Genomic DNA, 24,347 nt, shown 5'->3' on the forward strand with positions numbered 1-24,347 from the left:
CCAATGTCGGAGCACAGTCAAGAAACTCCAAGGGCTCTGAGGTTTCATCAGGTGGCGTGGGAGCAGGGGCTTCTAGTATGGCCAGAATTGGTCGTTTATAGACATGGGTTGGGGTGTACTGTTCATCACAGTTGAAGCACAGACCCTTGGCTCTACGCTCACGTTGATCCATTGTGGACCAAACACGCGGGGCTCTGTTGGGTGGTTGTTTGGGGTTTTGTGGTGGTGTGGGGTTGGGATTAGTCGGATTGTTGTGAGTACGGTATGGATGGGAAGGGCTGGAGGAGTATGGGGGACCACTGATGAGTCTGGAGTAATGGGACCATTGGGTAGGGCGTGTAAAACGGCTAGGACGTACCTCAGTGGCAACCTGTGATTCTACCAATCTCGCCTCGTAGCACGGTGACAGCCGCTAAACTTCCACCAGAGTAGTGGGGTTGAGGGCTTCAAACCACCGAGGAAAATGGGTATCAGCTGGTCGTCACCCCAATCCGGAGCGCGGCAACATAATCTGGTGAAGTCGGCGATGAACTCTTCCACGGTGGCCGTCTGTTGTAAGTGGGTGAGAGCCACCTTGAAGTTATAGTTGGTACCGACGCCGAAATGGGCAAGGAAAGCCGGAACAAACTGTTCCCAAGTGAGAGAAGGGTGCCTTTGCTCAAATGCATCCATCCAAAAAGAGGCGGCAGGGCCGAAATGTGTAGCTGCAATGGCTACTTTCTCCGATGGTGGTACCTTATGGGTGCGGAGATAACGCTGTGCCATGGATATCCAGCCCGCGGCGTCTTCGCCGGTAAAGCGGGGTAAGTCGATCTTTGGTGCCCGGAATGCGTGGTGGTCATGATGGCATGGGTTGATGTTGGGACATCTGTGGTGGTGGGTTTCAGGCAGGGAAATATGTGGTTGGGTCGTAGGGATTGGTGTGGGCTGGAAGGAGATGATGGTGGAATACTGTGGAGGGGCAGAGGAGTAGGGTGGTGGTGTGTGTGGTGAAGAAATGGGGGGCGGAGAATGGTGAGGGGTTGTACCTCCTAATGTCGGGGACGAAATTGACCCGAAGGTAATTGAAGGTATGGTGGCCGGAGTGGGGGTGGTGGCAGCGGAGGGAAGGATGGGGCTGGGGAGTGCGTAGAGGTTGGTGGGTCGGAGTGGATTGGTTGTCTCTGCTGGGTGAGGGAATGTACCATGGTGCTCTGGAGTGCGGCGAGTTGTGCCGAGATGCGGTTCTCAAAGGAAGCTTGGTTGTGAGTAATTGAGTCTATCGATTGGTGGAATTCCTCCTGAAGTAGAGCAATGGAATGGTGTATATCAGCCACATGTACCAGTTCGAGGTCGTCCACTGGGTAAGATGCAGAAGCAACGGTGGTAACATTCGGGTTAGGCAAAAGTGGGGGGACAAAAGCGGAGGTGATAAGGGTGGAGGAGGGAGCAGAAGCTTGCAAGGTCCTTGATGGAGCCATGCTCTGATACTAGTTGATAGACTCAACTTGGTAAGAAAAGGGAAAGGAGAGGAAAATAATTAAAGAAGATGCATAATTTCATTCATAGTCCCCAAAATGGAGTGCCAATACAAAATATAAGGGAGTTACAGTAGAACAAGATCTTGGACCACTGTTGCCAGCTGTCCAAGTATAGCTACTGGTCCTAGAATTGGGCTACTCAGTACATTCAGATGGGCTATAATATAAGGGCCTGTAAGGGTTATGGGAATGATCTCAACAACCTTTCTAAAAGTGTCGTTGCTTGCCTGGATTGCAAAAGTGTTTGTACAGTTTGGATACAAAGAGCTTTTTCCCGGAGCTTCCCAAATCTGCCTTTTTGGACCTTTGCTCACTAAATTTGGAGCCGCTCTCTCCTCAGTTACCGTAATCTCGTTTTGTAAACTCCATTGGAAAGCAGACATCCAGGGGTTTTCAACAATATAGAGCACGTTCCATAATTTTAACTGAATGAAAAGATATGACTTTCCAAATCCAACGGACATGCAAGGGCAGATTCCAGATTGACCTCTAGCTACGCAAATAGCCAAATCTGAAGTTACAGGTGCCCAATGAAGGTGATTCCAGTTGGACATCAAACTAGACACTTTCATCTTTGTATCCATGTGAATTTTCTCCCAAATACCATTGGAATCTTAAAGCTCTGCTACTCCAAACACAAATGATCTTTAAGATCGGAGCACGTCGTCCCCTGTTTTCTGTCCAATTTGACCTTGCTCCAGTCCACTAGACATATCTCACTCATTTGGAAAGATTTTTACAATCTGTTCGGTCTTTTGAAAACTAGGCATACCTCAATATTGCAGAATTTTGACTACCACATTACTTCCTTCTTAGGAATATTAGTTTTTGTTGTGAAGTTGGGTTCCATGAACTCTCCTTTTTTATCAACTTTCTCTGAGTTACACACTTCTCATTCTCCTTCCCGGTTAGAAACTCAAAAATCACTTGGCCAAAAAACCTTATTTGCTATTACAAACAAGCTTGAGGTGCAGTTGTTGTTTCTAATCAATCATTCGAGTTTAATTGATGAATGGAGTTGTTGGGATTTGGCTACTACTACTGTAGATATATTATCGCTGGTACTAATTGGAGAGACGTAGCTTCCTTGCTTTCAATGGGGGACGTTTGGGTTCCTGATACCACCCAAATGGGGCATCGCGACCCTTCTCTAGAAGTACCCTTGCTATTCTTTGTGGCTAGATGAGCTTTGTGCTTCCAGTATTTCTTAGGAGGTGTATATACCAAAATCGTAATTTAACAATAGAAAATCTTGATGAAGCATTATTTGATCAATACTATGTAATCGAATTTCATGAAACCAAGTGTGGCCAAAGACTCCTTATCACAAAGTAGAGAATTTTAAGTGGCTGAATGCGCCACCACTTAAGTGGCTGAACGCGCCACCACCAGTGGCGGCACGTGATCGCACGCGCCACGGCACCAAAACCTAAATAAGGCTACACTACCTACAACAAATAAATCCTCACAACATGTAGAACAACTTTTATACCTGCAGCAACAACCAATTGAAGATAGATTGACCGGAAAACGGCCCGTAAAGAAATCCGGCAAAAAACCCGAACTGTACGAGTTCGATTCTCCCTCCTCCGGCCAATTTGAGTCAAACCACAAGTGGGGAAATGATCAGTGTAGTGCCAGCTCCAAAATCCAAGGATCAATTCGACCGGAAACCGCCAAAAAGTGAAGATAGGACCAGGCTATCTGGCGCGGCACTGACGGTGAATATTCTTCTCTTCGATTCTCTCAGTTCAAGGCCCTATTGCTCACATATTTCCATGGATCCAAAGAGGAGGAGAAGGGGGTTCGTTTTCCACCGGCGGCGAGCTCAGTGGTGGCCAGGCTTTATGCATTAGAATCATCAATATCTTTAAATATTGTAATGGTTTCATGCTTGTTTGGGAATTAGGTGCTTTTTGTGAGAAAGGCATTGTCGATACAGGCACATCCAAATAAGGATTTGGCCAAGGTTTTGCACAAGTTTATGCCAAGTGCTTACAAGGACGATAATCATGAGCCTGAGATTGCACTTTGCTATAACACATTTTCAGGCTCTTTGTGGCTTTATCACTCTTGAGGTACATATCCTCATCCTGTCAGTCTGTCACTTATCACATTTGTAAGATATGAACAATTTGTTGGGAAAATTAATAGAATGGAAATAATAACTCAAACCACAAAAAGATAATATGCAAAGAAATAAAAGGAGTAAAGGAAAATGGAACACCAGATATAACGTGGTTCGGCAAGGTGCCTACTTCCACGGGGCAGCAACAACAAGAACTTCCACTATGATAAGGTGGGTACAAGAGATACACAACTTCAAGAACACTACTTGAAGAAAACTCTCTCTCACACTTGTTTTGCTACCTAACAACTACAACACTCTCAACTTGGAGTGGACACTCTTCCCTCTCTGCTTGAATGAAGATGAGATTGGATTGGATTCGATGATCAGAATGAGCAAATAACCTCTCCTTATATAGACCAAGGAGGATCCCTCTAAGTGACTTCATTAATGCTTCATTCAACCACCTTCAATTAATTCTCCGTCATGAATCTTCCACATTCATCTTGGTCCATGCACTTCAAACTTTAGAACCAAGAGATGTTTGACCCTCATAAATTCCTTGTGGGAAACTAGAATACATTATTCTAGAACCAATGGATCATTCGTGAACATTGTTTGAATTTGGTCTGGATATTTAACAATCTCCCCCTCCAGACCAATCCTGGATAATGAGAAGTGAGACTTCTACTTGAAGTCCATTCCAGCGGACTTGCTGCAATACTCCAACTTCTGTTGTGGAACCACTTTAGTCAACATATCTGAAATATTTTTGTTGGTGTGAATTTTCCTCAATTGGAAAAACTTCTTTGACACAGCATCTCGGATCCAATGATAACGGTGATCAATGTGCTTTGTGCGAGGGTGATACACTGAATTTTTGCTCAAGTAAATAGCATTCTCACTATCACAATATTGTACCACATAATTTTGTTGCTTCACACCCAACTCTTGAACGAACCTTTGCAACCATATCATTTCTTTGCCAGCTACATTTGCTGCTATGTACTCAGATTCTGTGGTGGATAAGGCAATACATTTCTGTAACTTGGACTGCCATGACATAACTCACTAGGCCAAAAATTCAATCAGACAACACATATCAGACGACAGCAAACATTTTAACTGTTGTCTGAAATAATCAGACAACAAAAAAAAAATTTCTGTCGTCTGAATTTTTAAATCAGACGACGTACAGTTGTTACATTACTGTTGTGCAATTGTAAATCAGACAATGGTTGTTTTTCCGATGTTGTCTGAATCAATCAATTCAGACAACAGTTATTACATTGATGTTGTTCAAGGTTGATTAACACAATGATTGAAAAAAGATGTCGTCTGATTGTTTTTGATCATACAATAGTTATTACTTCTCTGTTGTGCAATTGATATTAATACAATAGTTGAAGAAGATGTTGTCTGATTGTTTTGATTCACACAACAGTTTGTTAGTTATCTGTTGTGTCACTTTCTTTCAGACAATGTACTTGAATTTGATGTTGTCTGAGTTTTAGGGTTTAATATGTTGGCACTCTTACACTAGGCCCAATTTTCAATTTTCACTTCCCTCCATTCGAACAAATTTTTCACTATTTACATGGAGTACTATATAAAGGAAATAACCCTAGACTTTCTCTCTTTTCTCCTTCTTCCTCTCACCTTCTCTCTGTCACGCCGGAAAGCTCGACTTCCGGCCGTCGACTTTTGGCGCCGCCACCACCAAAAGATAGCCTAGGACATGGAGAACAAAACCCAGCCACCCCGCCCTCGATCGAGATTGCCGAACCACCGCACACGACCCTTAAAGCTACGCCGTCGCTATTCCTTAACCCTCTTCAATCTCTGGCCATCTTTTCAACACATCGCCACCACCAACGTGCTCCGACTAATCCAAGCTTCAAAACCTAGGATTTTTCTAGACCACCGAGGCCGGAATACCATCGGATGACCCTGTCGCCGGAGCTCTCGGCTCTTCTGGTTCTTCGACCTCCGGTAAAAATCGAGCCACACCACCACTAAGCAAAATGTGTAAGCTTTCTTTGTTTTCTGTCCTGTCCAAGCAAAACGTTTTCATTTTTCTCTGAAGCATTGAGCAAATGTTTCATTAATTCTTCCCAGTATCAAATACAACCACAAATTTGGACTATTAGTTATAGAATCCATTAAATTGCCACTATCAAGCTGATGATGTCTCATTGCTCTGTAATTTCAGTACGTGGTTGTTTTCAGTGAGATGAAAGGAGATGGGGTCTGCTAAACAGGCAAGTTTGCATTTTTCTAATTCTTCTGTGCTTATAATTCTCTTTGAACCAATTCATTCCCAATGCGCATATAAGTTTATTGTCGAATTCAACCTCTTGGGATCAATTTATGTCTATGGTGCTAGTTTTTTTACTGTTAAATATACCTGCTGGATCATTTCATGCCTTGTTAAGAGATTTGTATTAGTTTTCTGTTAGATTGTTTTAAAATGAACTCTTAGTCAACCAGGTGGCATTGGGTTGGGTTGGGGAAGTTGTAGATCTTATTGGGTACCAAGCAATGAAGACATTGAGTCCCACCCAATTCGTGAAAACCTGCATTCATCTCACTGCTATTCGTATGTCAGAACACATGCCATTAGTAGTCTATTATTTGTGTTAAGGTTTAGGTTATTAGGGAAGACTTTAATGCTAACACTTTATTAGTAGTCTATTATTTATGTTAAGCTCTTCGTTGTGCTTGGATCTCTAATGCTAACCTGAGGACAAGTAGTTAGAAAAGTCTAGATGCGTCCTTTTATTGAGTTATGCTTGTTTCTTTCAGACTAGGTTCTTATTCCCGAATTGATCTGATTTATTTGCTATCCTCAAATTGTGAGCAGGAGGGAACCTAAAAGATTGGCGACCACTCCAGGATCAAACAATGAGGAATGATGCGACTAGTGATATTCAATTTATGATTTCACTGTCAAGGTAAAGCTTCATATTCAATCAGTTTGCAGTCCCTTTAATGGTTGACTTGTTAAGTTAATGCAAGATGCTAATGGCAACGATGTGGATCTTAGTGTGTACAAGGGGAATGTTCTACTTATTGTCAATGCTTCCAAATGGTATTCACCTCATATTCGTCAATTCTCGCATTTACTGATTCTTTGTTCTATTGTTCACTGCTATTTTTTCTTTTTCTGTTGATTTGTTGTAGTGGACTGACCTAGTTGTAATCTAGTTGGATGACCTGTTGTAAAATGAAAATAGAGTAATGGTTTTGTAGAGAACTAGCAAAGTAGCAAATGGTTTTGTACAAAGTGCCAGAAATGATTGAATCTATAATTTTCTTTTAAAAAGCTGAATTATTGATTTGATACTTGTTCTACTGTTTTGATTGTCAAATTGAATCTTCGTTTTGTTTTTCTTAATATGTGTTCGGAAAGCTTGCTTCACCTATTCTCAGTCAATATTGGAAGACTCAATTGCTCCAAATCTTTGTAAGTCAAAGTATAAGATCTACTTCTACTTCTTTACAGTTAATCCTTCTTGTTTCTCCTCCAAAGGATAGCAGATACTATTTAATTGATTATCTTACAATGTCCTTTCCAGTTTCCATCCCTGCAAGAATTAAGTCCAGTTCAGGTATATCTCTTTTGCCCACAAAAGGTCTAGCAGCATCTCTGTTTGCTGCATGAAATTGATCTTTGATAGTATATTAGTCTTCTAATTGCATACGGGAAACAACATTCGAGTTGTTTGAGCATCGATCATGGAAACTTTTGTTCTAAGATTCATTCATGGAAGTTTTGACCTTATCTTATAAGGAAGATAACAATTCTTTTCATCTTACCCTTCTGAATGACCGGTTATCTGCTATATCACATGTTCAGAACTTAAGTTAGCAATAATATTTTTTTTTCTTTTCCTTATTATGTATGTCCTTGGATCATCTGTGGCGAAACATTTGAATGTGGTGTTAAGTTGTGCTTATTAGCTTGGTTGGTCATCTAGAAACTAGACAAATATCTATTTAATATTTTGACTAGTTGCTAGTGCCTTCACTTTCATTTTCACAATGGAACCCACATCAATGCATCAGGGGCTGTGTGTGTGTATAAGAAAGTAGGCAGCTTAAAAATCTCTAGGTTTTGTTACAATATGTAACATGCTTGTTGGATCGAATTGTCTCTAAGATCTGGTTTTGGAGCAGACCAAATATAGGTTTCAACTCTTCTACTCCGCTAGAAATCTTTGCCAAAAGTTGACTGTTGGGATAATTGGCTAGTAGAATATGTTGTACTTTCAGCTGTTGTTTAGTCCAATGCGAGATTAGTATATAGCCTATTCATTCATCTCTGCATTATTATATGCAGGTTCTTACATTATATGCAGGTTCTTACCCTGCGAGAAACTCAATTGTAAGTCACCTATATTCATTAAGATTGATTTGCCTCCTACCAAGTGTACTGATGGCTCATGAATATATGGCACGATTGTGTAGTGTTTAATAGCTGTAGGTTTACATTTGTTGGTTCGTTCTGTTCTACCATTGTTGATCTGTGGCATTTCACATTTGTATGATTGGTCCGGTTAAATACTGTGCTCTATACAGAAACAATGAACTATAGAGTAGTAAGAAGATTTAAATTCCATAAACTTATGCTTTGCTAGTTGATGTTGCACTACACCAAAAATCTTATCAGACAACAACAGAAAACCGATGTGGGATTTGGAGACCCACCGTTGTAGAGTGAGCCGTTGTCTGATGAAAAATCAGACAACGGTGGAACACAGTTGTGTGACAAACACACAGACAACAGGTATGTGTTATAACTGTTGTGTGATAGCTCGGCAGATGCCAAGCGCAGCTGCGCAGCAGTTGAGGCGCTGTCTTCAGACAACAGTGCCAGTTTTAAGCTGTTGTATGTTAAGCGTGTCAGACAACATTTTTTTATTTTGTCTGTTGTCTGATTGATCTTCAAACTTCAGTTCTTGGACTATACCTGTTGTGTGATTAACTTTAGGACAACATAGTTCAATTAATTCTGTTGTGTGATTAACTTTTAGGACAACAGAGTTCAATTAATTCTGTTGTCTGAGTATAATTAGAAGACACTGATTTGTTAAAAACCGATGTGTGATATGATTGATTACAATGTGTTTCTGTCCCATTTTTGGCCATTCAGACAACAGGCAGTGATCATTATATCTAATCTGTTGTGTGATCATTTGAACATCCCATTCTGGAATTAGATTGTGCATTCATTTGGTCCATTTACGAAATGAACAGTAGTTCATCAAATACAAACATTGTAAACCATCAAATGAGTAATCTAAACACTTTAGGCTCCATGTAGAAGCTGATTGTATGCCCATCTTTGAATGCATCCTCACCCTACAAGATTTATAGATGTTGCCTATATATGTTCAAATAGTAAGAGATTTAAATCTATTAGTCAGCAGAGGAATCTTTTGCCCTTTTGTTCCAAGGCCTCGCCTAGCAATTGGTAGGCGCACAATCTTCTTCTTTAAAGGTTTAGGTGTAATATCTACTTGAGCACGCAATGGAACAACATCTGGTGGGATAACAGGGGGTGGGGGTAGCAATGCATGCTCTGCCCCGTTTCCATCTGCCCTGGTTTCTCCATTTGCTTCGTTTTCTACATTTGCGCCATTCTCTCCATTTGTTCCATTTCCATAGGGCTCAAATGAATCCATAGCCTAAAAATGCACCAAAAGATATTAAAAGGTAAACATTAGTAGAAGGTAATTTCATTAGGAAAAAAAGAACATGAATGATTAAAATTTCATTTATAGTACAAAGGATAATTTGGAAAACAAACTGAACTCCCCAAGTATAGCACCAGAACAGCTAAAAATGCACTGTGTTTATATGCATCTATGAAGACCAAGAAAACCCCTTTCAAATCTAAAACAGTTATACAGAAAATAATCAAAAGGGTTTGATTTCCAAGTCGAAAAAACACGAACTTAAACCATAAAAATTGCCGGAAATACCCAAAATCCTACAAACATACTCATAAGCATTCTAAGAGTAACAATAAGCTGCAAGCTTGAGACAGTTTTCTGAGAAAACTGGTAACAAGAAAGAAAAATTCACCAACAACTATTCTTTCAGTGATTTTAATCACAACTTTCCAGATTTCAAGCAGACATGCAAAGCTACTATTTTGCATAGTTTCATGCTATTCGCAGTTCAAATGGATGGTCAAACAAGAATCCAAAGTGACTGAAATGCTGAATTTTGCAGAAATCCTGAAACAGTGCAGTAATTTCAAAATAGCATTTAACTCCTTTTTTCACAAAACCATGTTCAAAATGATCATTGAAGAGTCTCCTTTAAGATATCAAAAACTGAGAGTAAAACAAGAAGTATAGGTTTTTTGAAAATCATGAAATGCCCCACTGGTTCAGCTTGGGTGTCAAACGCGGGAAGAGTCAGAATATCAAAACAGGCTTGTATCATATCAAATGCTTGTAGATACTTGAACCTAGAGACGATAAGCCAATATCGGTAATACTAGAAGAAAAATGCTCAGCAAATTAACAATTCCTAAAATCATGCAAAAAACAGAAATGACCAGGCCCCTGGGATCACCCTCTTACAAGATTAAACCCTAAAAAAAACATGGTTGAATTATATAAATTAGACGAAAAGCAGATATTATAGATAGAGGAAATAAATACCTGCGAGAAGAGAAAGGAACAAGTGTACAAAATATCACCCAATACTCGATGGAGCTGACAACTAATTAAACATAACCAATAGCTACCCCAACTATCGAGCTCAACATATCAATGATAGATAAGCAAAAAAAAAAAAACACATTGAAGGAAATCACTACTGACCTCTGCCTTAGCATGGACAATCTTTTGAAGCTCATAAGGGAACAATGAATTGGACTTTTGTTGAAGGCTCTTCACAACATGGTTGGCTGCATCTTGAACTTGAGGATCATGAGGCTGCACATCTTGCCATCCACCTGATCAAAACCCAATTCAGTCCCATAACCCAAGAAGGCTGATGCAGTGGGGATGGTTTCCAAAAGCCAGGTTTTTAAAATAATAAATAAATCAATAATTAAAAATTTAGTTGTTTGGTAAACCCTTGAAAATAAATTAAACTTTTGGGGGTAAAACAATCAGGGAAATGTTTACGGTACACTAACGTATCCATACATCAATAGTAGACCAGCCCCCTACACCAGTAGACGAGCTCCATGCCATGAAAGCATAAACTAGCTAGAGACCAGGCTGAGCTAGCCTACCACTGATTGCAGCCAGTCTACCACTGTGGAATTGGTCGACTTAACGAACCAACATGAAGGCAATGTAAGCAAACCCAAAGATCAATTCAAAAGCAAATTGACATAAGTTTACTGAACTAACTAAATTAGATCCACCGGTCAGTCTAGAAACTGAAACATACCAGTACACCATGACAGACAAAATAAATTTGATCTACCACATTTACAGGTTCCATTATCACTTCTCCAGGGACAAAAAATTCCTCGTGTAGTTTAATAACCTGCAAAATGAAAAGAATAAGAATACCAAATTCATTAGTACACATTATGCAGAGATATCCATGAACCAAGGAGGATTTTATTTGACAATATATGTGGCGTTACACATGAAAACTCCTGAATGTTTGACACAATTACACCACCAGGTGCTTCTTTAAGGTGGACTAATTGGCATGACACACAAACAGGGACATTACAGTACACACTTATACATTTGTTATTGACTTTGAAATAAGGTTCCAGGTCACAGTCATTTCCATGCAAGATAGTAAACACTATTTACAATGTTTCCATAAGTGCAATTAATTACCAATTTAATTTAATTTAATTTTTATTGTCTATGATGAACTACCAGCTGGCCTACAAACAAATTCAACTTTGTACAAAGTAGCAGTCAACCATCCTTTTTCATTTGCACATTAATTATATAAATGGAAGAAAAAAAAAACAAAGGACATACAATCTGATTGATGAATTCCGTTGAGCATCCCTTGAAGAGAGGAACATTTACAATGCTTGGAAAATATAAGGTTTGTGAAATCTGCAATGAAAAAGAAAAAAAATGATGATACAAAAATCTCTGAAAAGAAAAGCTTAACTAACCAACAACCCTATGTTATGCAGTAGTCTGGATAATGCATATAAATTGAAATGAAAGTAAGATCCTAATTTATATAAGTACTTTTGCAGCCTACAGATCCATTATGGACGTATCTATGCCATTAACATACAAACAATATAACACAAATAAGGATATTATTCTCAACAGCTCTTTCATAGGGTAAGCAACTAAACAATTTTCAGATGGTTATTTAGTGAACTATTAGTCAGATTTTTTCAATAATTGATAAGGAGAACAGCGTAAACTAATGAATCCATATAAGGAGGTCAGCGGAAACTAAATTGAAGAACAAACAGGAATAAAAAACAAACCAAATTCAGGGGTGAATTTCTGTGATTTCAACAGCGTGGCTTCCTTATTAGAAAACCCTGTGTCCTGATCATCCACTGTATTCTGTTGAATACAATTTCAATGAAACATTACATAAAGAAATATAATATAGAAATTGCTCCACACTATCAACAATCAGGTTTCTGTCAATTATGGATTAAACTCTCCCTAAATCATATCTCCAACTCATTCAAATAGTTAAAGTAGATCAACTTTACAGAAGTCACTGTTGCTCCACCAATCAAGTCCAATTCTTTGGACACAAAACACCATAGCCTCTTCTTCGAAACTAAATCATACCGATCTTTATGTCTCACAACAGAGAAAAATCTGAACAAATCCACATGTTGCCTATTACTAAAAACTGCAGACATGGGTATAACAACATATCTATGACCAATATCCTTGAGAAAAACAGATAGAATTCGATCAAATGTATATCTCTGCCTACACCTACAATCAATATTGTTATCATGAATACATTATACACTATCTTTTACAGTATCCAGATCAGTACCCTTATGATGATTACCATCAGCATCACCAAATTCTACATCATTTTTTACACATTTCATACCACTACCAAGATTATCACCGTTAATTAGATACTTCCTAAGAAGCACCGAAACGGGTACGAGTATCCGGATACGATACGATCGGAAACGTGGAAACGGCAAATCTTAAATGTAATAGGAAACGGAAACGTGAAGGAAACACCAATTAAATATATATATATATATATATATATGTATATATATATATATATAATTAGAAAAAAAATTGGGCATTCTTCTAAATCTCAAACGCCTCCTAAACTCCCTCGTTGAAACCTGGGCTGTGGGACAAGACTTCCACCTGCGGCCCCCACCCGCATATCAGTCCCTTTCCTCTAGTCCTCTCCAAGAACCCATCCGGCAAGACTTCCTCAAGGTTCGAGCAGTCGATAGGAGTCAAAGTTTTGCTGCCTTTTGGTGGTGTCAAACGCAAGACCACAAGAACCTCTGCCCACTCTGCTCAAGCCCCAGAGCTATCTCCTTCACTTGTGCTTCATTAAAGCTCCCCAAGCTACCAAAGCATAAGAACACAACAGATTCTTCAGGCTGATCATCAAGCCAGCTCATGATCCTGTCACGATACCGATCTGGGCAAATCTTAAATGCAAATACCGATCGGTTTTTCTCTCTCTCTCGATCTGGGCTGCGGTTTTTCTCTCTCTCGATCTGGGCTGCGATTTTTCTTCTCTCTGTCTCTCGATCTGGTCTGCGACTTGTCTTCCCTCTCTCTCGATCTAGTTTAGGATTCTTTTTTTTTTTTTTTCTATTTTTTGGGGGTAAAAAGTCAGGATTACCCCCACGTATCCGATGTATTTACATTCTCACGTATCCTATTCGGATACGTACGTATCCAATCCGTATCCAAATCAGGATACGCGTTTCCGAACGTTTCCGAGCGTTTCTGACGCGTTTCGTACCCGTTTCCCGTTTCGATAAGGGATACGCGGGCATTTTCGCGTTTCTGTGCATCATAGGATACTTCAAAAGCAAGGTTCAGTAAATCAAATTAACCTCTGTTAATGTTCCATCATAAATTAGTAACTCGCTATAACCATAAAACAAAGCAAGAAAAACCACGTACCATCTAACGAAAAAGGAACACCAAAAGTCCAAATTAAAGTGCAATTGGAAAGAGTTACAGATTATGGACCATCCAACAAATAAGAAAAGAAAAGGCAGAAGTGTAACAGGAAAGCTTCTACACGTTATACAATTAGCTATACAACTACAAGATTTCAAAGTTGTGAATGCTTACATCTCGCATATATTTTTGTCTTCCAACCTCCACCTAGAGAACACAGAAGCAGATCGAACAGTCACAATTGTAACTTGAACAATTTAGTTAAAGAAACAAAGAGAGCTATAGAAAGTAAGGGGCTAAATCTGTGTTTATGTGCTGAAAAATAAATGTGTGATATGAAACCAATAGAAACTCAATATCATGATAATTCACTTCTGACCCAAAACACCCAGAAAACAAACACACAACATGAAGCATCCGATAGAATATTAATAAATGATAAGCTGATTCTTAGTTTCCTGGCCAACTAAACATGGTATAAATTTCAGAAACTGCTCAATTGATGATATAATCAGCTCCAAATCAATGTGAACATAAAACGAGAACCACCTAACTATATCAAATAGGCAGAGAACGAAAAAATCAACAATCGGTAAAACCCTAACAATCACGACCCATCCAATTCTAGTGTATAACAATTGATTGATTCTCAATTACACTCGTCTAACCCTACAATGACACGAAGAAAACCCTAATTCATTGAAAATTCAAGTTCAGGCGCTCAGATCTTTCAAGGATTTAACGCTTTAGGCTCCGAATCTGGTTGAAGCAACAACCGGAGCAACGAAAAGGAAATCTGAGAAAGTGAAGAGAAGTTGCTTACAGGTTGTTCAACACCGATAACCGACGAGCTTCAGGTGCCGATGACGAAGCTGAAGAGGACTGACGGAAGCTTTGACGGCGGAATGCGAGCCGCGGGAGAGAGAGATGGAGCGGGAGGCGGAGAAAAACCAAAACCAGGAGGAGGCTCAGGCTGTTTAGGACGGTGACAACGAGGGAGAAGAGGGTGAAGGTGAGGAAGGGGAAGGAAGAGGCTCCTATGAAATCGAAGCCATTCGCTGGAAAAGGGTTCGAAAGAGATGGGTTTGTAGGTCTAAGGTCGAGAGAGAGATCATGAGTGTCGAGTGTAGAGAGGAGGTGATGTAGGACGAGATTTTAGCCAATTTCAACAAAGAATCTCGAAAAGAAAGAAGCGTCTCTACATTAAGAAGAATGATTTGAATATTGGATATTGGTATTCAAATAGGCTTCTTAATGATGAAATTAATCATAAATTACTCTTTTGGATATATCGGGATTCTCGAACAAAATCTTGGTTGGGAGATTGCGTAATATTCTTTAGTATCTAGGATTCTATTTCTGATTTTTATTTAATGAGGTTTAATTAGGTTTTCTAGTTTTAGTCTATAATAAATTATTCTTTTTGTTTTCTAGTTGTATTAGGTTTATGTTATGTGCCCTATATATAAGGCACCTCTTAGATTGTAATTTTCATTTTTCAAGTTATCAATAAAAAACCAAATATTAGAGAAGTTTCTCTATGTTTCTTACGGCTGTGCCCGTAATTGCTAGTGGATTCTAGCTCATCTCATATGGCTTTCAACGCTTGACGGAGCCTCTTACTATCGTGTTCACGCTTCCCGCATCATGAGGCCGGGCTATGTTTTTTTCCTTTTCCCTTTCTTTTGGACACGATGTGGCAAAATTAAACCTAACTAAAAATTCTCAAAGTTATTCACACAACTGACATCTCATCGACTGTCGTCTAAATGCAGCACTAAAAATCAAAATGTGAAATTATGGAGGGAAACATGGCGCCTACAGCATTTTGGCTCAAAATGTTGCCGCCCAGTCACAATAGATTATTTGAATCAGACAACACATATATGAAGTTATGTTGTCTGATTATACATAGTTTAAATTTGAGCTGAGGGAGCAAGGAGGGATAGTTCCCGCCTATGTGCAATCATAGTACCAGTTTTGGTGCTAGGGATAGGTATCTCTCATTTAGACAACACAAATAAGAAATTACGTTGTAGGAGTACATATATGTAACCTACATTTTGATCAAAGTTTGTTCATTTTGGGGCAATGAATGACATTTTGGATGCATTGAAATCTTGCCAGTATATATCTTCATTACTTGGACAACACAAAGTAAAAAACTGTTGTATGATATTTTGCAAGCTACACTCATACAACAGATATAACTATTATGTTGTCCTTTGGAGCACCAATTTAGAGTTAGGCTAAGAGGGAAATCTGCCGCTATTTTTTTTTCATTCACACAACGAACTATTCTTATAACTGTTGTGCAATGATCTACTAGCTAAAAAGTTCAGAAATTTAACCACCTTATACAACGCAAGTTTTTTAAACGTGTTGTGTGATTCACTTTTCTTCATCACACAACACTTTTTTTTTTTCATTGTGCAAAAAGTGTTGTGTGTTTAAGTTATTGGTGTAGTGTTGTAAATAGGACTATCTTAGCAGGTAGAAAGGAGTAAATTCTTGTAAGAACTCTAATTTGCATTTGATTAATTGAACGCCTTTATCTCTAATATTTCTACAATCTCTTTACAGCTTCTTAAGATATACAATACTAGTATATAATGTATTCACTCATCTCTACATTATTATATGCAGGTTCTTACCGAGGGTAAACAAAAGGATGTACTTAAAGCTGCTGGTGCATTGTCTTCACTTATTTGTGAGGTTTAGGCAAGGTTAATGTGCATCACATTTATGGACAAGTATCGTCGGGGTTAATGTTGGGATAGAATGACTTTGTTGGATATATAGATGAATGTATCGAATCTTTACATAAATAAATGTGTTTTGGGTTGTCATTTGGATCCCATATATGTAGAATGTAGGTCTTTTGAATGTCTCTCGGACCATTCTATTCCAGCTAAAAACTATTGTCCAATAATTGATCATCATAAAATGCCTAACAAAAACTGTTGTATGAGTCATCTAACTATAATACTTTAAGGACTAAAAGAACGAGAAAGCCATTGTCCAGCAAAACAACGAACAACGGTTTTTTTGGAGAAATCTATAGTATGAATAATAGATAGACAATGGGATTTGCAAGTACATATTGTCTGATCAAGTCTTCATACAACAGCAAGAATATAAGCCTTTGTTGTTGGCACAGCCTTCAGACAACAGTAAGTATATAAGCCACTGTTGTTCTTCGTGGTATTCAGACAACAGACATGATAGTAGCTGTTATTGTACTAAACTTTATCAGACGACAGTTTTCTGGTATTGTCTGATTATGTATCAGACGGCATTGAGATAGACAACAACAGCCTTTATACTCAGACGACAGTGAAAAACTGTCGTCTGATTGAATTATTGGCCTAGTGACTCCCCCAGAAAATGTAAATAAGTATCCAGAAGTGGACTTTCTATTATCAAGGTCTCCTGCCAAATTTGCATCTGTGAAACCTTCCAAGACTGGAGCTGATCCACCAAACACAAACACAACTTTGAGGTGCCTCTCACATATTTGAGTATCCACTTGATAGCTTCCTAATGCTCTCTACCAGGATTAGAAAGATATCTACTAACAACACCAACTACATGTGAAAAATATTTTGCGAGTGCATACCATAGCATACATAAGACAACCAACAGCTGATGAATAAGGGATACCTGCCATCTTGTCTTTCTCTACTTGTGTAGTTGGGCATAATAATCTGCTTAACTTGAAATGATTGCCTAGAGGTGAGCTTACTGGTTTAGCTTCTTTCATGTTGAACCTTTCAAGTACCCGTTCAACATACCTCTCTTGTAACAGCCATAATTTCTTCGCCTTCTTGTCACAAGCAATCTCCATGCCCAAAATCTGCTTAGTTGGCTCTAAATCTTTCATATCAAATGACTTTGATAAATTTGCTTTCAACTTGCGAATCATAGAAACATCTTGGCCCACTATCAACATATCATCAACATAGAGCAACAAAATTATGAAGTCACCTCCAGTAAACCGCTGTATATACACACATGGATCTGCATCAGTTCTCTTATACCCATGACTCAGCATGAATGAGTCAAACTTCTTGTACCATTGCCTTGGAGCTTGCTTAAGCCCGTATAAACTTTTCTTTAATTTGCAAACCATGTGCTCTTTTCCCTCAACCTCGAAACCTTCCAGTTGCTCCATGTATATTTCTTCTTCCAAATCACCATGAAGAAATTTCGTTTTCACGTCTAACTGTTCTACATCAAGATCCATGCTAGCAGCCATGCCCAAAATAACTCTGATAGAAGTCATCTTGACGACTGGTGAGAAGATCTCGTCAAAATCTACTCCTTCCTTCTGCCCAAAACCTTTTACTACCAAGCGAGCCTCGAACTTTGTCAACTGTTCATTCTCGTCTCTCTTCAACTTGAACACCCATTTATTTTTGAGTGCTTTTCTGCCTTTAGGAAGCTTCACCAACTCATAGGTGTTATTCTTCAATAAGGACTCCATCTCAGACTTCATTGCCAACATCTACTTATCGCTGTCTGCATGAGTCTTTGCCTCCTCAAAGCATTCAGGCTCCCCATCATTAGTCAATAGAATGTATCTGGAATATGGATCATCTCCATCACTAGTGACCAAAATATATTGTGAAGAAGGATACTTGATACTTGGATTTGGCACTCTGTTGGATCTTTAAACTGGTACTTGGGCATTTTCTAACTGCCCCCCTAATCAGGCTCCCCCTGATCATGATCCTCCTCATCATTATCTCCAGGTTCTGCTACTTCTGCTTCCACCATATCAGGAACATTTTCATTTACCATATCTTGAGCCTTGTTACTAGGTTCTTGTTGAAGCGGTGATGAATCGTAGGTGAGGTGGTCTACATGTTCTACTTCATCTTTGTTAAAATCCGCAATGGTTTGACCTTCATGGAACACCACATCTCTGCTTCTGAATAACTTCTTGGTCTTTGGATTCCATAACCGGTAGCCCATCTCTTCATTGCCATACCCAAGAAAGATGCATGGCATGGCCTTGTCATCTAGCTTTGATCTTTGCTCCTTGGTACATGTGCAAATGCTTTGCACCCAAACACCCTCAAGTGGGAATATGAAGCACTTTTACCGGTCCACATGCCTTCTGGAGTCTCCAAGCCCAATGGTACGTACATATAGTGTTCGGTTGATAAGGTAACATGCGGTTGTCACTGCTTCACCCCAAAACTCTTTTGCCATGTTGGCCGTCTTCAACATGCTTCTCACTTTTTCTAGAATGGTGCGGTTCATCCTCTCTGCTACATCATTATGTTGTAGGGTGCCAGGAATTGTCTTCTTGTGTTTGATGCCATGCTTCGAACAATAATCACTGAACTCGTTCGAAGTGTACTCTCTGCCATTGTCACTACGAAGACATTTGAGGGTTCTTCCTGTCTCCCTCTCCACCATGGCATGGAACTCCTTAAAGGTTTGGAACACCTGGTCTTTTGATTTCAACAAATAAATCCAAACCTTTCGTGAAACATCATCAATATAAGTGACAAAATATTTATTATGACCTAGTGATTCAACTTCTATGGGGCCACATACATCTGAGTGTACTAGGTCTAATACATTTTCTTTCCTTGTAAATGTTCTTGTGAAACTAACTTTATGTTGCTTACAAAATAAACAATAATCACAAGGGTCAAGTGAGGTACCTTTGGCAAAGGGAATTAGAGACTTTTTTGCCAAAACTTGCAATCCCTTCTCACTCATGTGACCTAGCCGCTTGTGCCATAGACTTGGAGAAGAATTGTCTACAACATTTAACTTTCCTTTGCATATCTTGCCATGTGTACGTCTTGTAGAGGGTGCAACACATCTTCCCTCTAGCAACCACCAATGATCCCTTGGTAAGCCTCCACTTTTGATCACCTCCATAATGATGAAACCCTTGTCGGTCAAGCACACCAGTTGACATGAGATTGAGACGTAAACCAGGAACATGTCTAACATCTTTCAACATAAGCTTGTTGCCCAAATCGGTCTCAAAACAAATTATACATATACTAAAGCTGCTAGAGCAACACTGTTCATAGCACTGTTTACTAAAAATACGGTTTTACGCCCAGCTTTTGACTAAAATTACAATCCTGCCTTTTTTTTTTTCTTTTTTTTTTTACAATTCTGCCATATGGTCATATTCTTTAAGGTTTTTTTTTTTCTTTTAAATTTTTTTTATGGAGAACAATTCTGTTTTGTATAGGGGTGGGCATAAATGACCGAAAGACCGAAAAACCCGGAGGAACCGATCCGGACCGGCCGGTTCGGGTCGGGTTTTAGACTGAAAATAGTTGTTTTCGGGCCGGTTCGGTCCCAAACTCATTCTTTCCGGTCCGGTCCCGGTCCCTGACTTTTGCTGACCTTTTGGACCGAAGAACCTGAACTTGACTATACAAGTAATATATTTTTTATTTTTTGTACTTACCCTCTCCCTCTTTTGACTTATCCTTCTACTTTTCACTCTACCTATCCCTATCATTCTTCTTTATTCTCTCTCCACTGCGTCTTCTTTATTCTTTCTCCTTCTTCTTCTTTTTTTATATTTCTTTTATTCTTCTTTATTCTCTCTCCTCTGCATCTTCTTTCTTCTGTCTCCTTCTTCTTCTTTTTTTATATTTCTTTTATTCTTCTTTATTCTCTCTCCTCTGCATCTTCTTTCTTCTGTCTCCTTCTTCTTCTTCTTCTTTTATATTTCTTTTATCATTCTTCTCTCTCCTTCTTCTTCTTTCTTTCACGATTCCCCTCCTCTCCTCTGCTTCTCTCTTCTGCAGTTCTTCTCTCTTCTTCAGTTCTTCTTCTTTCTTCTTCTTCCTTAGCCAGTCAACCCCAAGCCCCCAACTTTGTTCCTCCTCCAAAAACTAGAGATCAGCCAGTCCATTATTCCTCATTTCCTCTACCTCTCGCTCTTCAAGTTCAACTCCGGCGCCGTCATTGTGCTCGTTCTCTTCGTCCTCCTCCGCTGCCGTCGCCACAGTCACCGCAAGTCGTGCACGACATCAGGAACTAAAAGAACCCACGATCTTTCTTCTCTTTTCCCAGCAATCCAAATCTCTTCTCCCTTCGATTTTTCAAAGCCAAAAACCTTTCTGGCTTTCTTTTCTTATCAATCTTTTTTTTTTTTTTCAAAGACGGGTCGGGCCCGAAAGCCCGAAAAAACCGGCCCGCTTGTCTCGGTCCGGGTTTAGCCCGGTCCCTATTCTCTGGAACTGCAAGCCCGGCCCGAAAAAAAAAAGCCGGTCCCGGTACCGGTTCCAGCAAATCCAGTGCCGGTCTGGGACTGTGCCCAGCCCTAGTTTTGTATTTGTAAATTTCTACAAATATTCATGGAAAAAATTTATTTTTTAATTGTATCTCATTTGTTGCTAATAATCTATTATTAACAACAAAACAAATCATATTCTAAGTAGCACTGATGTTTTTTAGATTGCGAATATTCATCTATTACATATGAAACTTACAAAAAAAAAAAAAACCTGCCGCATTGCGTGGGTCAATTTGCTAGTATCTCCAATTCCTGAAATCTTGGAGTAGCCATCGTTGCCCATCTTCACAATCCCAAAGTCACCGCCTTTATATGTAGAGAAGTATTTCAAGTGTGGAGTGGCATGGAAAGCGGCTCCGAAATCGATCAACAACCCATGCAACACCGGGACAATCATCAACATGTAGACATTCACCTTCAAGACAACGGAACTCACACTCATCATGAGACACGGAAGTTGCAGTATTTTTCATGTCATCCTCCGGTTGATGAGTATTGCCATCTCGACCCTCCTTTGGATCCTTCTTCAACTTGTTGCAATTCTTCTTCATGTGGCCAAAAATACCACAATGATGGCACTTTCCATTGAATCTTGTCCTCGATCTGCTCACACTCCTTCCATGGCCTTTGGGACCTCTGCTTTTGCTCCTTCCTCTATTCTCCGCCACAAAGACTTGGCTATTGTTGGAGCATGAAGATTTTCTTTCTTCATTCAACATGTTACTTTTAACATTATCCATAGATAATACACCATTTGGAGCAGAATTACTTACAGTTACAATGAAGGTCTCCCAATTGTCCGGCAATGATCCCAATAGCAACAAGGCTTGCAACTCGTCATCAATCTTCATGTCCATCGTGGCAAATTGATTGATTGTACTTTGGAAGTTGTTGAGGTGCTCGGTCACTCTAACACCATCTTTGAACTTCATGTTTACGAGCTCCTTGATTAGAAATGCTTTCTTGGTAGTGGTCTTCTTCTCAAACAAGGACTCCAACTTCAACCACAATTCATGTGCGTTCGTTTCATTGGACACATGGTGGAATACACTATCATCCACCCATTCGCGGATATGACCGATGGCTTTGCGATTCATCTTCGTCCAATTCACATATGATGTCCCTTCCGGCTTGGCCTCCTCTCCTTCGATTGGCTCATGCAAATCTTTGCAATAGAGAATATCCTCCATTCTCGGCTTCCAAGTAATCCAATTAGAGTGCTTGAGTTGGATCATGGTACTTCTTGAATCTTCCATTCTAACGCCTCACGAACCAAGGGCTCTGATACCACTGTTGGGAAAATTAATAGAATGGAAATAATAACTCCAACCACAAAAGGATAATATGCAAAGAAATAAAAGGAGTAAAGGAAAAGAGAACACTGGATATAACGTGGTTTGGCAATGTGCCCTACTTCCATGGGGCAGCAACAACAAGAACTTCCACTATGATAAGGTGGGTATAAGAGATACACAACTTCAAGAACACTACTTGAAGGAAACTCTCTCTGACACTTGTTTTGCTACCTAACAACTACAACACTCTCAACTTGGAGTGGACCTTCTTCACTCTCTACTTGGATGAAGATGAGATTGGATTAGCTAGATTCGATGATCAGAATGAGCAAATGACCCGGACCAAGGAGGATCCCTCTAGATGACTTCATTAATGCTCCATTCAACCACCTTCAATTAATGCTCCTTCATGAATCTTCCACATTCATCTTGGTCCATGCACTTCAAACTCTAGAACCAAGAGATGTTTGACGGAATTTATGTGGGAAACTAGAATACATTATTCTAGAACCAATGGATCATTCATGAACATTCTTTAAATTTGGTTTGGATATTTAACACAATTGACCCCCTTTGTTTTTCTCAGCATAGATATTCTTGCTGGCCGAATTGTTTGTTGCCTGATGATCTGATCCTTTTCGCGATAATCATTACTGCTTTCGAATGCAGGTGTTATCTTTTGTTTTGGTCATTAAACAAGTAATTGACTTGTAACTGTGATTGCCTAATTTGGGGCCCAAAAAAATGTCATTACGCCAGAAATTTGACATAATGCTAAAAAGGTCAAAAAGCTTAATATGCAAGTGTGACCACAGACCACAGACACAAAAAAAAAAAAAAAAAAAAAAAAAAAAAAAAAAAAAGACCACAGACCACCCTTTATTATTATATAAATACTGCAAAATTAATATTTCTGATTTAATTGACTAATAATTTTCGGGAGCTCAAGGGTGTGCTTGATAATGTCCCTGAGATTGTACAAGTGGTTGGTAGTGAAGTAGCAAACCAAGTGTTTGACACCACAAATGAAGATGGGCAAGATAAAGTCAAGTCTGTTCTGCGCTCGATTTTTACCCAACTCATGTCAGCAACCAAAGAGAATGTAACTACAGCAACAACTAAACTGAAAAATCGTTTACACATGGAAAATCAGGTAAGTAATTCCAGCATCAGTCAATTTTTTTTTTCCTTCAATAGTCGATTACACTGTTTAATATTGATTTGATCAGGTGAGGCAGTTGACAGAAAAGGAGCAACTGGTATTGGAACTGGAAAGGCAACATCCAGGTGACGTGGGTGTCATATCTGCTTAATTTCTTTCTCAACTATGTCAAGCTTAGTCCTGGAGAAGCACTATACCTCGGAGCAAATGAACCCCATGCCTATATGTTCGGTGACTGCATCGAGTGCATGGCAACTTCAGACAATGTAGTCAGGGCCGGCCTCACTCCCATGCATCGGGATGTGTAAACGGGTAAACCCTTTGTTCTATGCTCGCATGCAACCATGGCTGCCCCGAAATCCTGAAAGGAGTTGCCTTAAATTCTTATGTGACAAGGTACCTCCCACCCTCTGACGAATTTGAGGTTGATCGATGCCATCTTCCCCAGGGGGAATCGGTGCAATTTCCTGCAGTCCATGGTCCTTCCATTTTCGTCATCACTTTTGGGGAGGGAATCATAGATCCAAGCAATTTTACAGGAGATATAAATGTCACACACGGAGAGGTTCTTTTCGTGCCTGCAGATACTCAGATTAGCATAACAAGTGCATCTGAGTTGCACATATATAGAGCCGGAGTGAACAGCATGTTCTTTCAAGTCCCATAAATTCAATTCCAGAATCCAGCGCGGCAGCGTCACATTTTAGCATTTTGGGAAGGCAAACAACTTGTTGATTTAGCATGTTTGATAGTAATATGGAATACTATTAGCACTGTCACGTACGTATCTTGCAATGTATGTAGAATAAGTACTATACAAAATTACAAATAAGAATTGATCGATCTAAACTGTTGGCAAAGAAAAAGATACGTAATGTTCTTCAGGAGAGCCATACATTCAAACTCAAACCGAT

The 24,347-nt window shown here is 39.4% G+C and overlaps 1 protein-coding gene and 1 pseudogene across 1 annotated transcript; one reads left to right on the forward strand and one right to left on the reverse strand.

The window, feature by feature from the left end:
* The first annotated feature begins 3,142 nt into the window (after nt 1-3,142).
* On the forward strand, nt 3,143-24,161 carry LOC133744766 (mannose-6-phosphate isomerase 2-like; annotated as a pseudogene).
* Nucleotides 8,799-10,805, reverse strand: LOC133742539 (uncharacterized). The gene is made up of 3 exons (XM_062170229.1): nt 10,748-10,805; nt 10,428-10,561; nt 8,799-9,278 (listed from the first exon to the last, which is right to left on the reverse strand). The coding sequence occupies exons 1-3, from the start codon at nt 10,803-10,805 to the stop codon at nt 8,985-8,987; spliced, it is 486 nt and encodes a 161-aa protein (XP_062026213.1). The 3' UTR covers nt 8,799-8,984.
* Nucleotides 24,162-24,347: the final 186 nt, after the last annotated feature.

Source organism: Rosa rugosa, chromosome 4, assembly GCF_958449725.1.
Source record: "Rosa rugosa chromosome 4, drRosRugo1.1, whole genome shotgun sequence".
NCBI classification, from domain to species: Eukaryota; Viridiplantae; Streptophyta; class Magnoliopsida; order Rosales; family Rosaceae; genus Rosa; species Rosa rugosa.

What these genes read in the sequence shown, in the direction of transcription:
- LOC133742539 (XM_062170229.1), bottom strand. Translation starts at nt 10,805, where the DNA reads ATGGCATGGAGCTCGTCTACTGGTGTAGGGGGCTGGTCTACTATTGAT. An exon ending in TACTATTGATGTATGGATAC is followed by an intron (nt 10,562 to 10,747) that starts GTTAGTGTACCG and finishes GGTTTTGATCAG; the next exon opens with GTGGATGGCAAGATGTGCAG. An exon ending in TTGTCCATGCTAAGGCAGAG is followed by an intron (nt 9,279 to 10,427) that starts GTCAGTAGTGAT and finishes GTGCATTTTTAG; the next exon opens with GCTATGGATTCATTTGAGCC.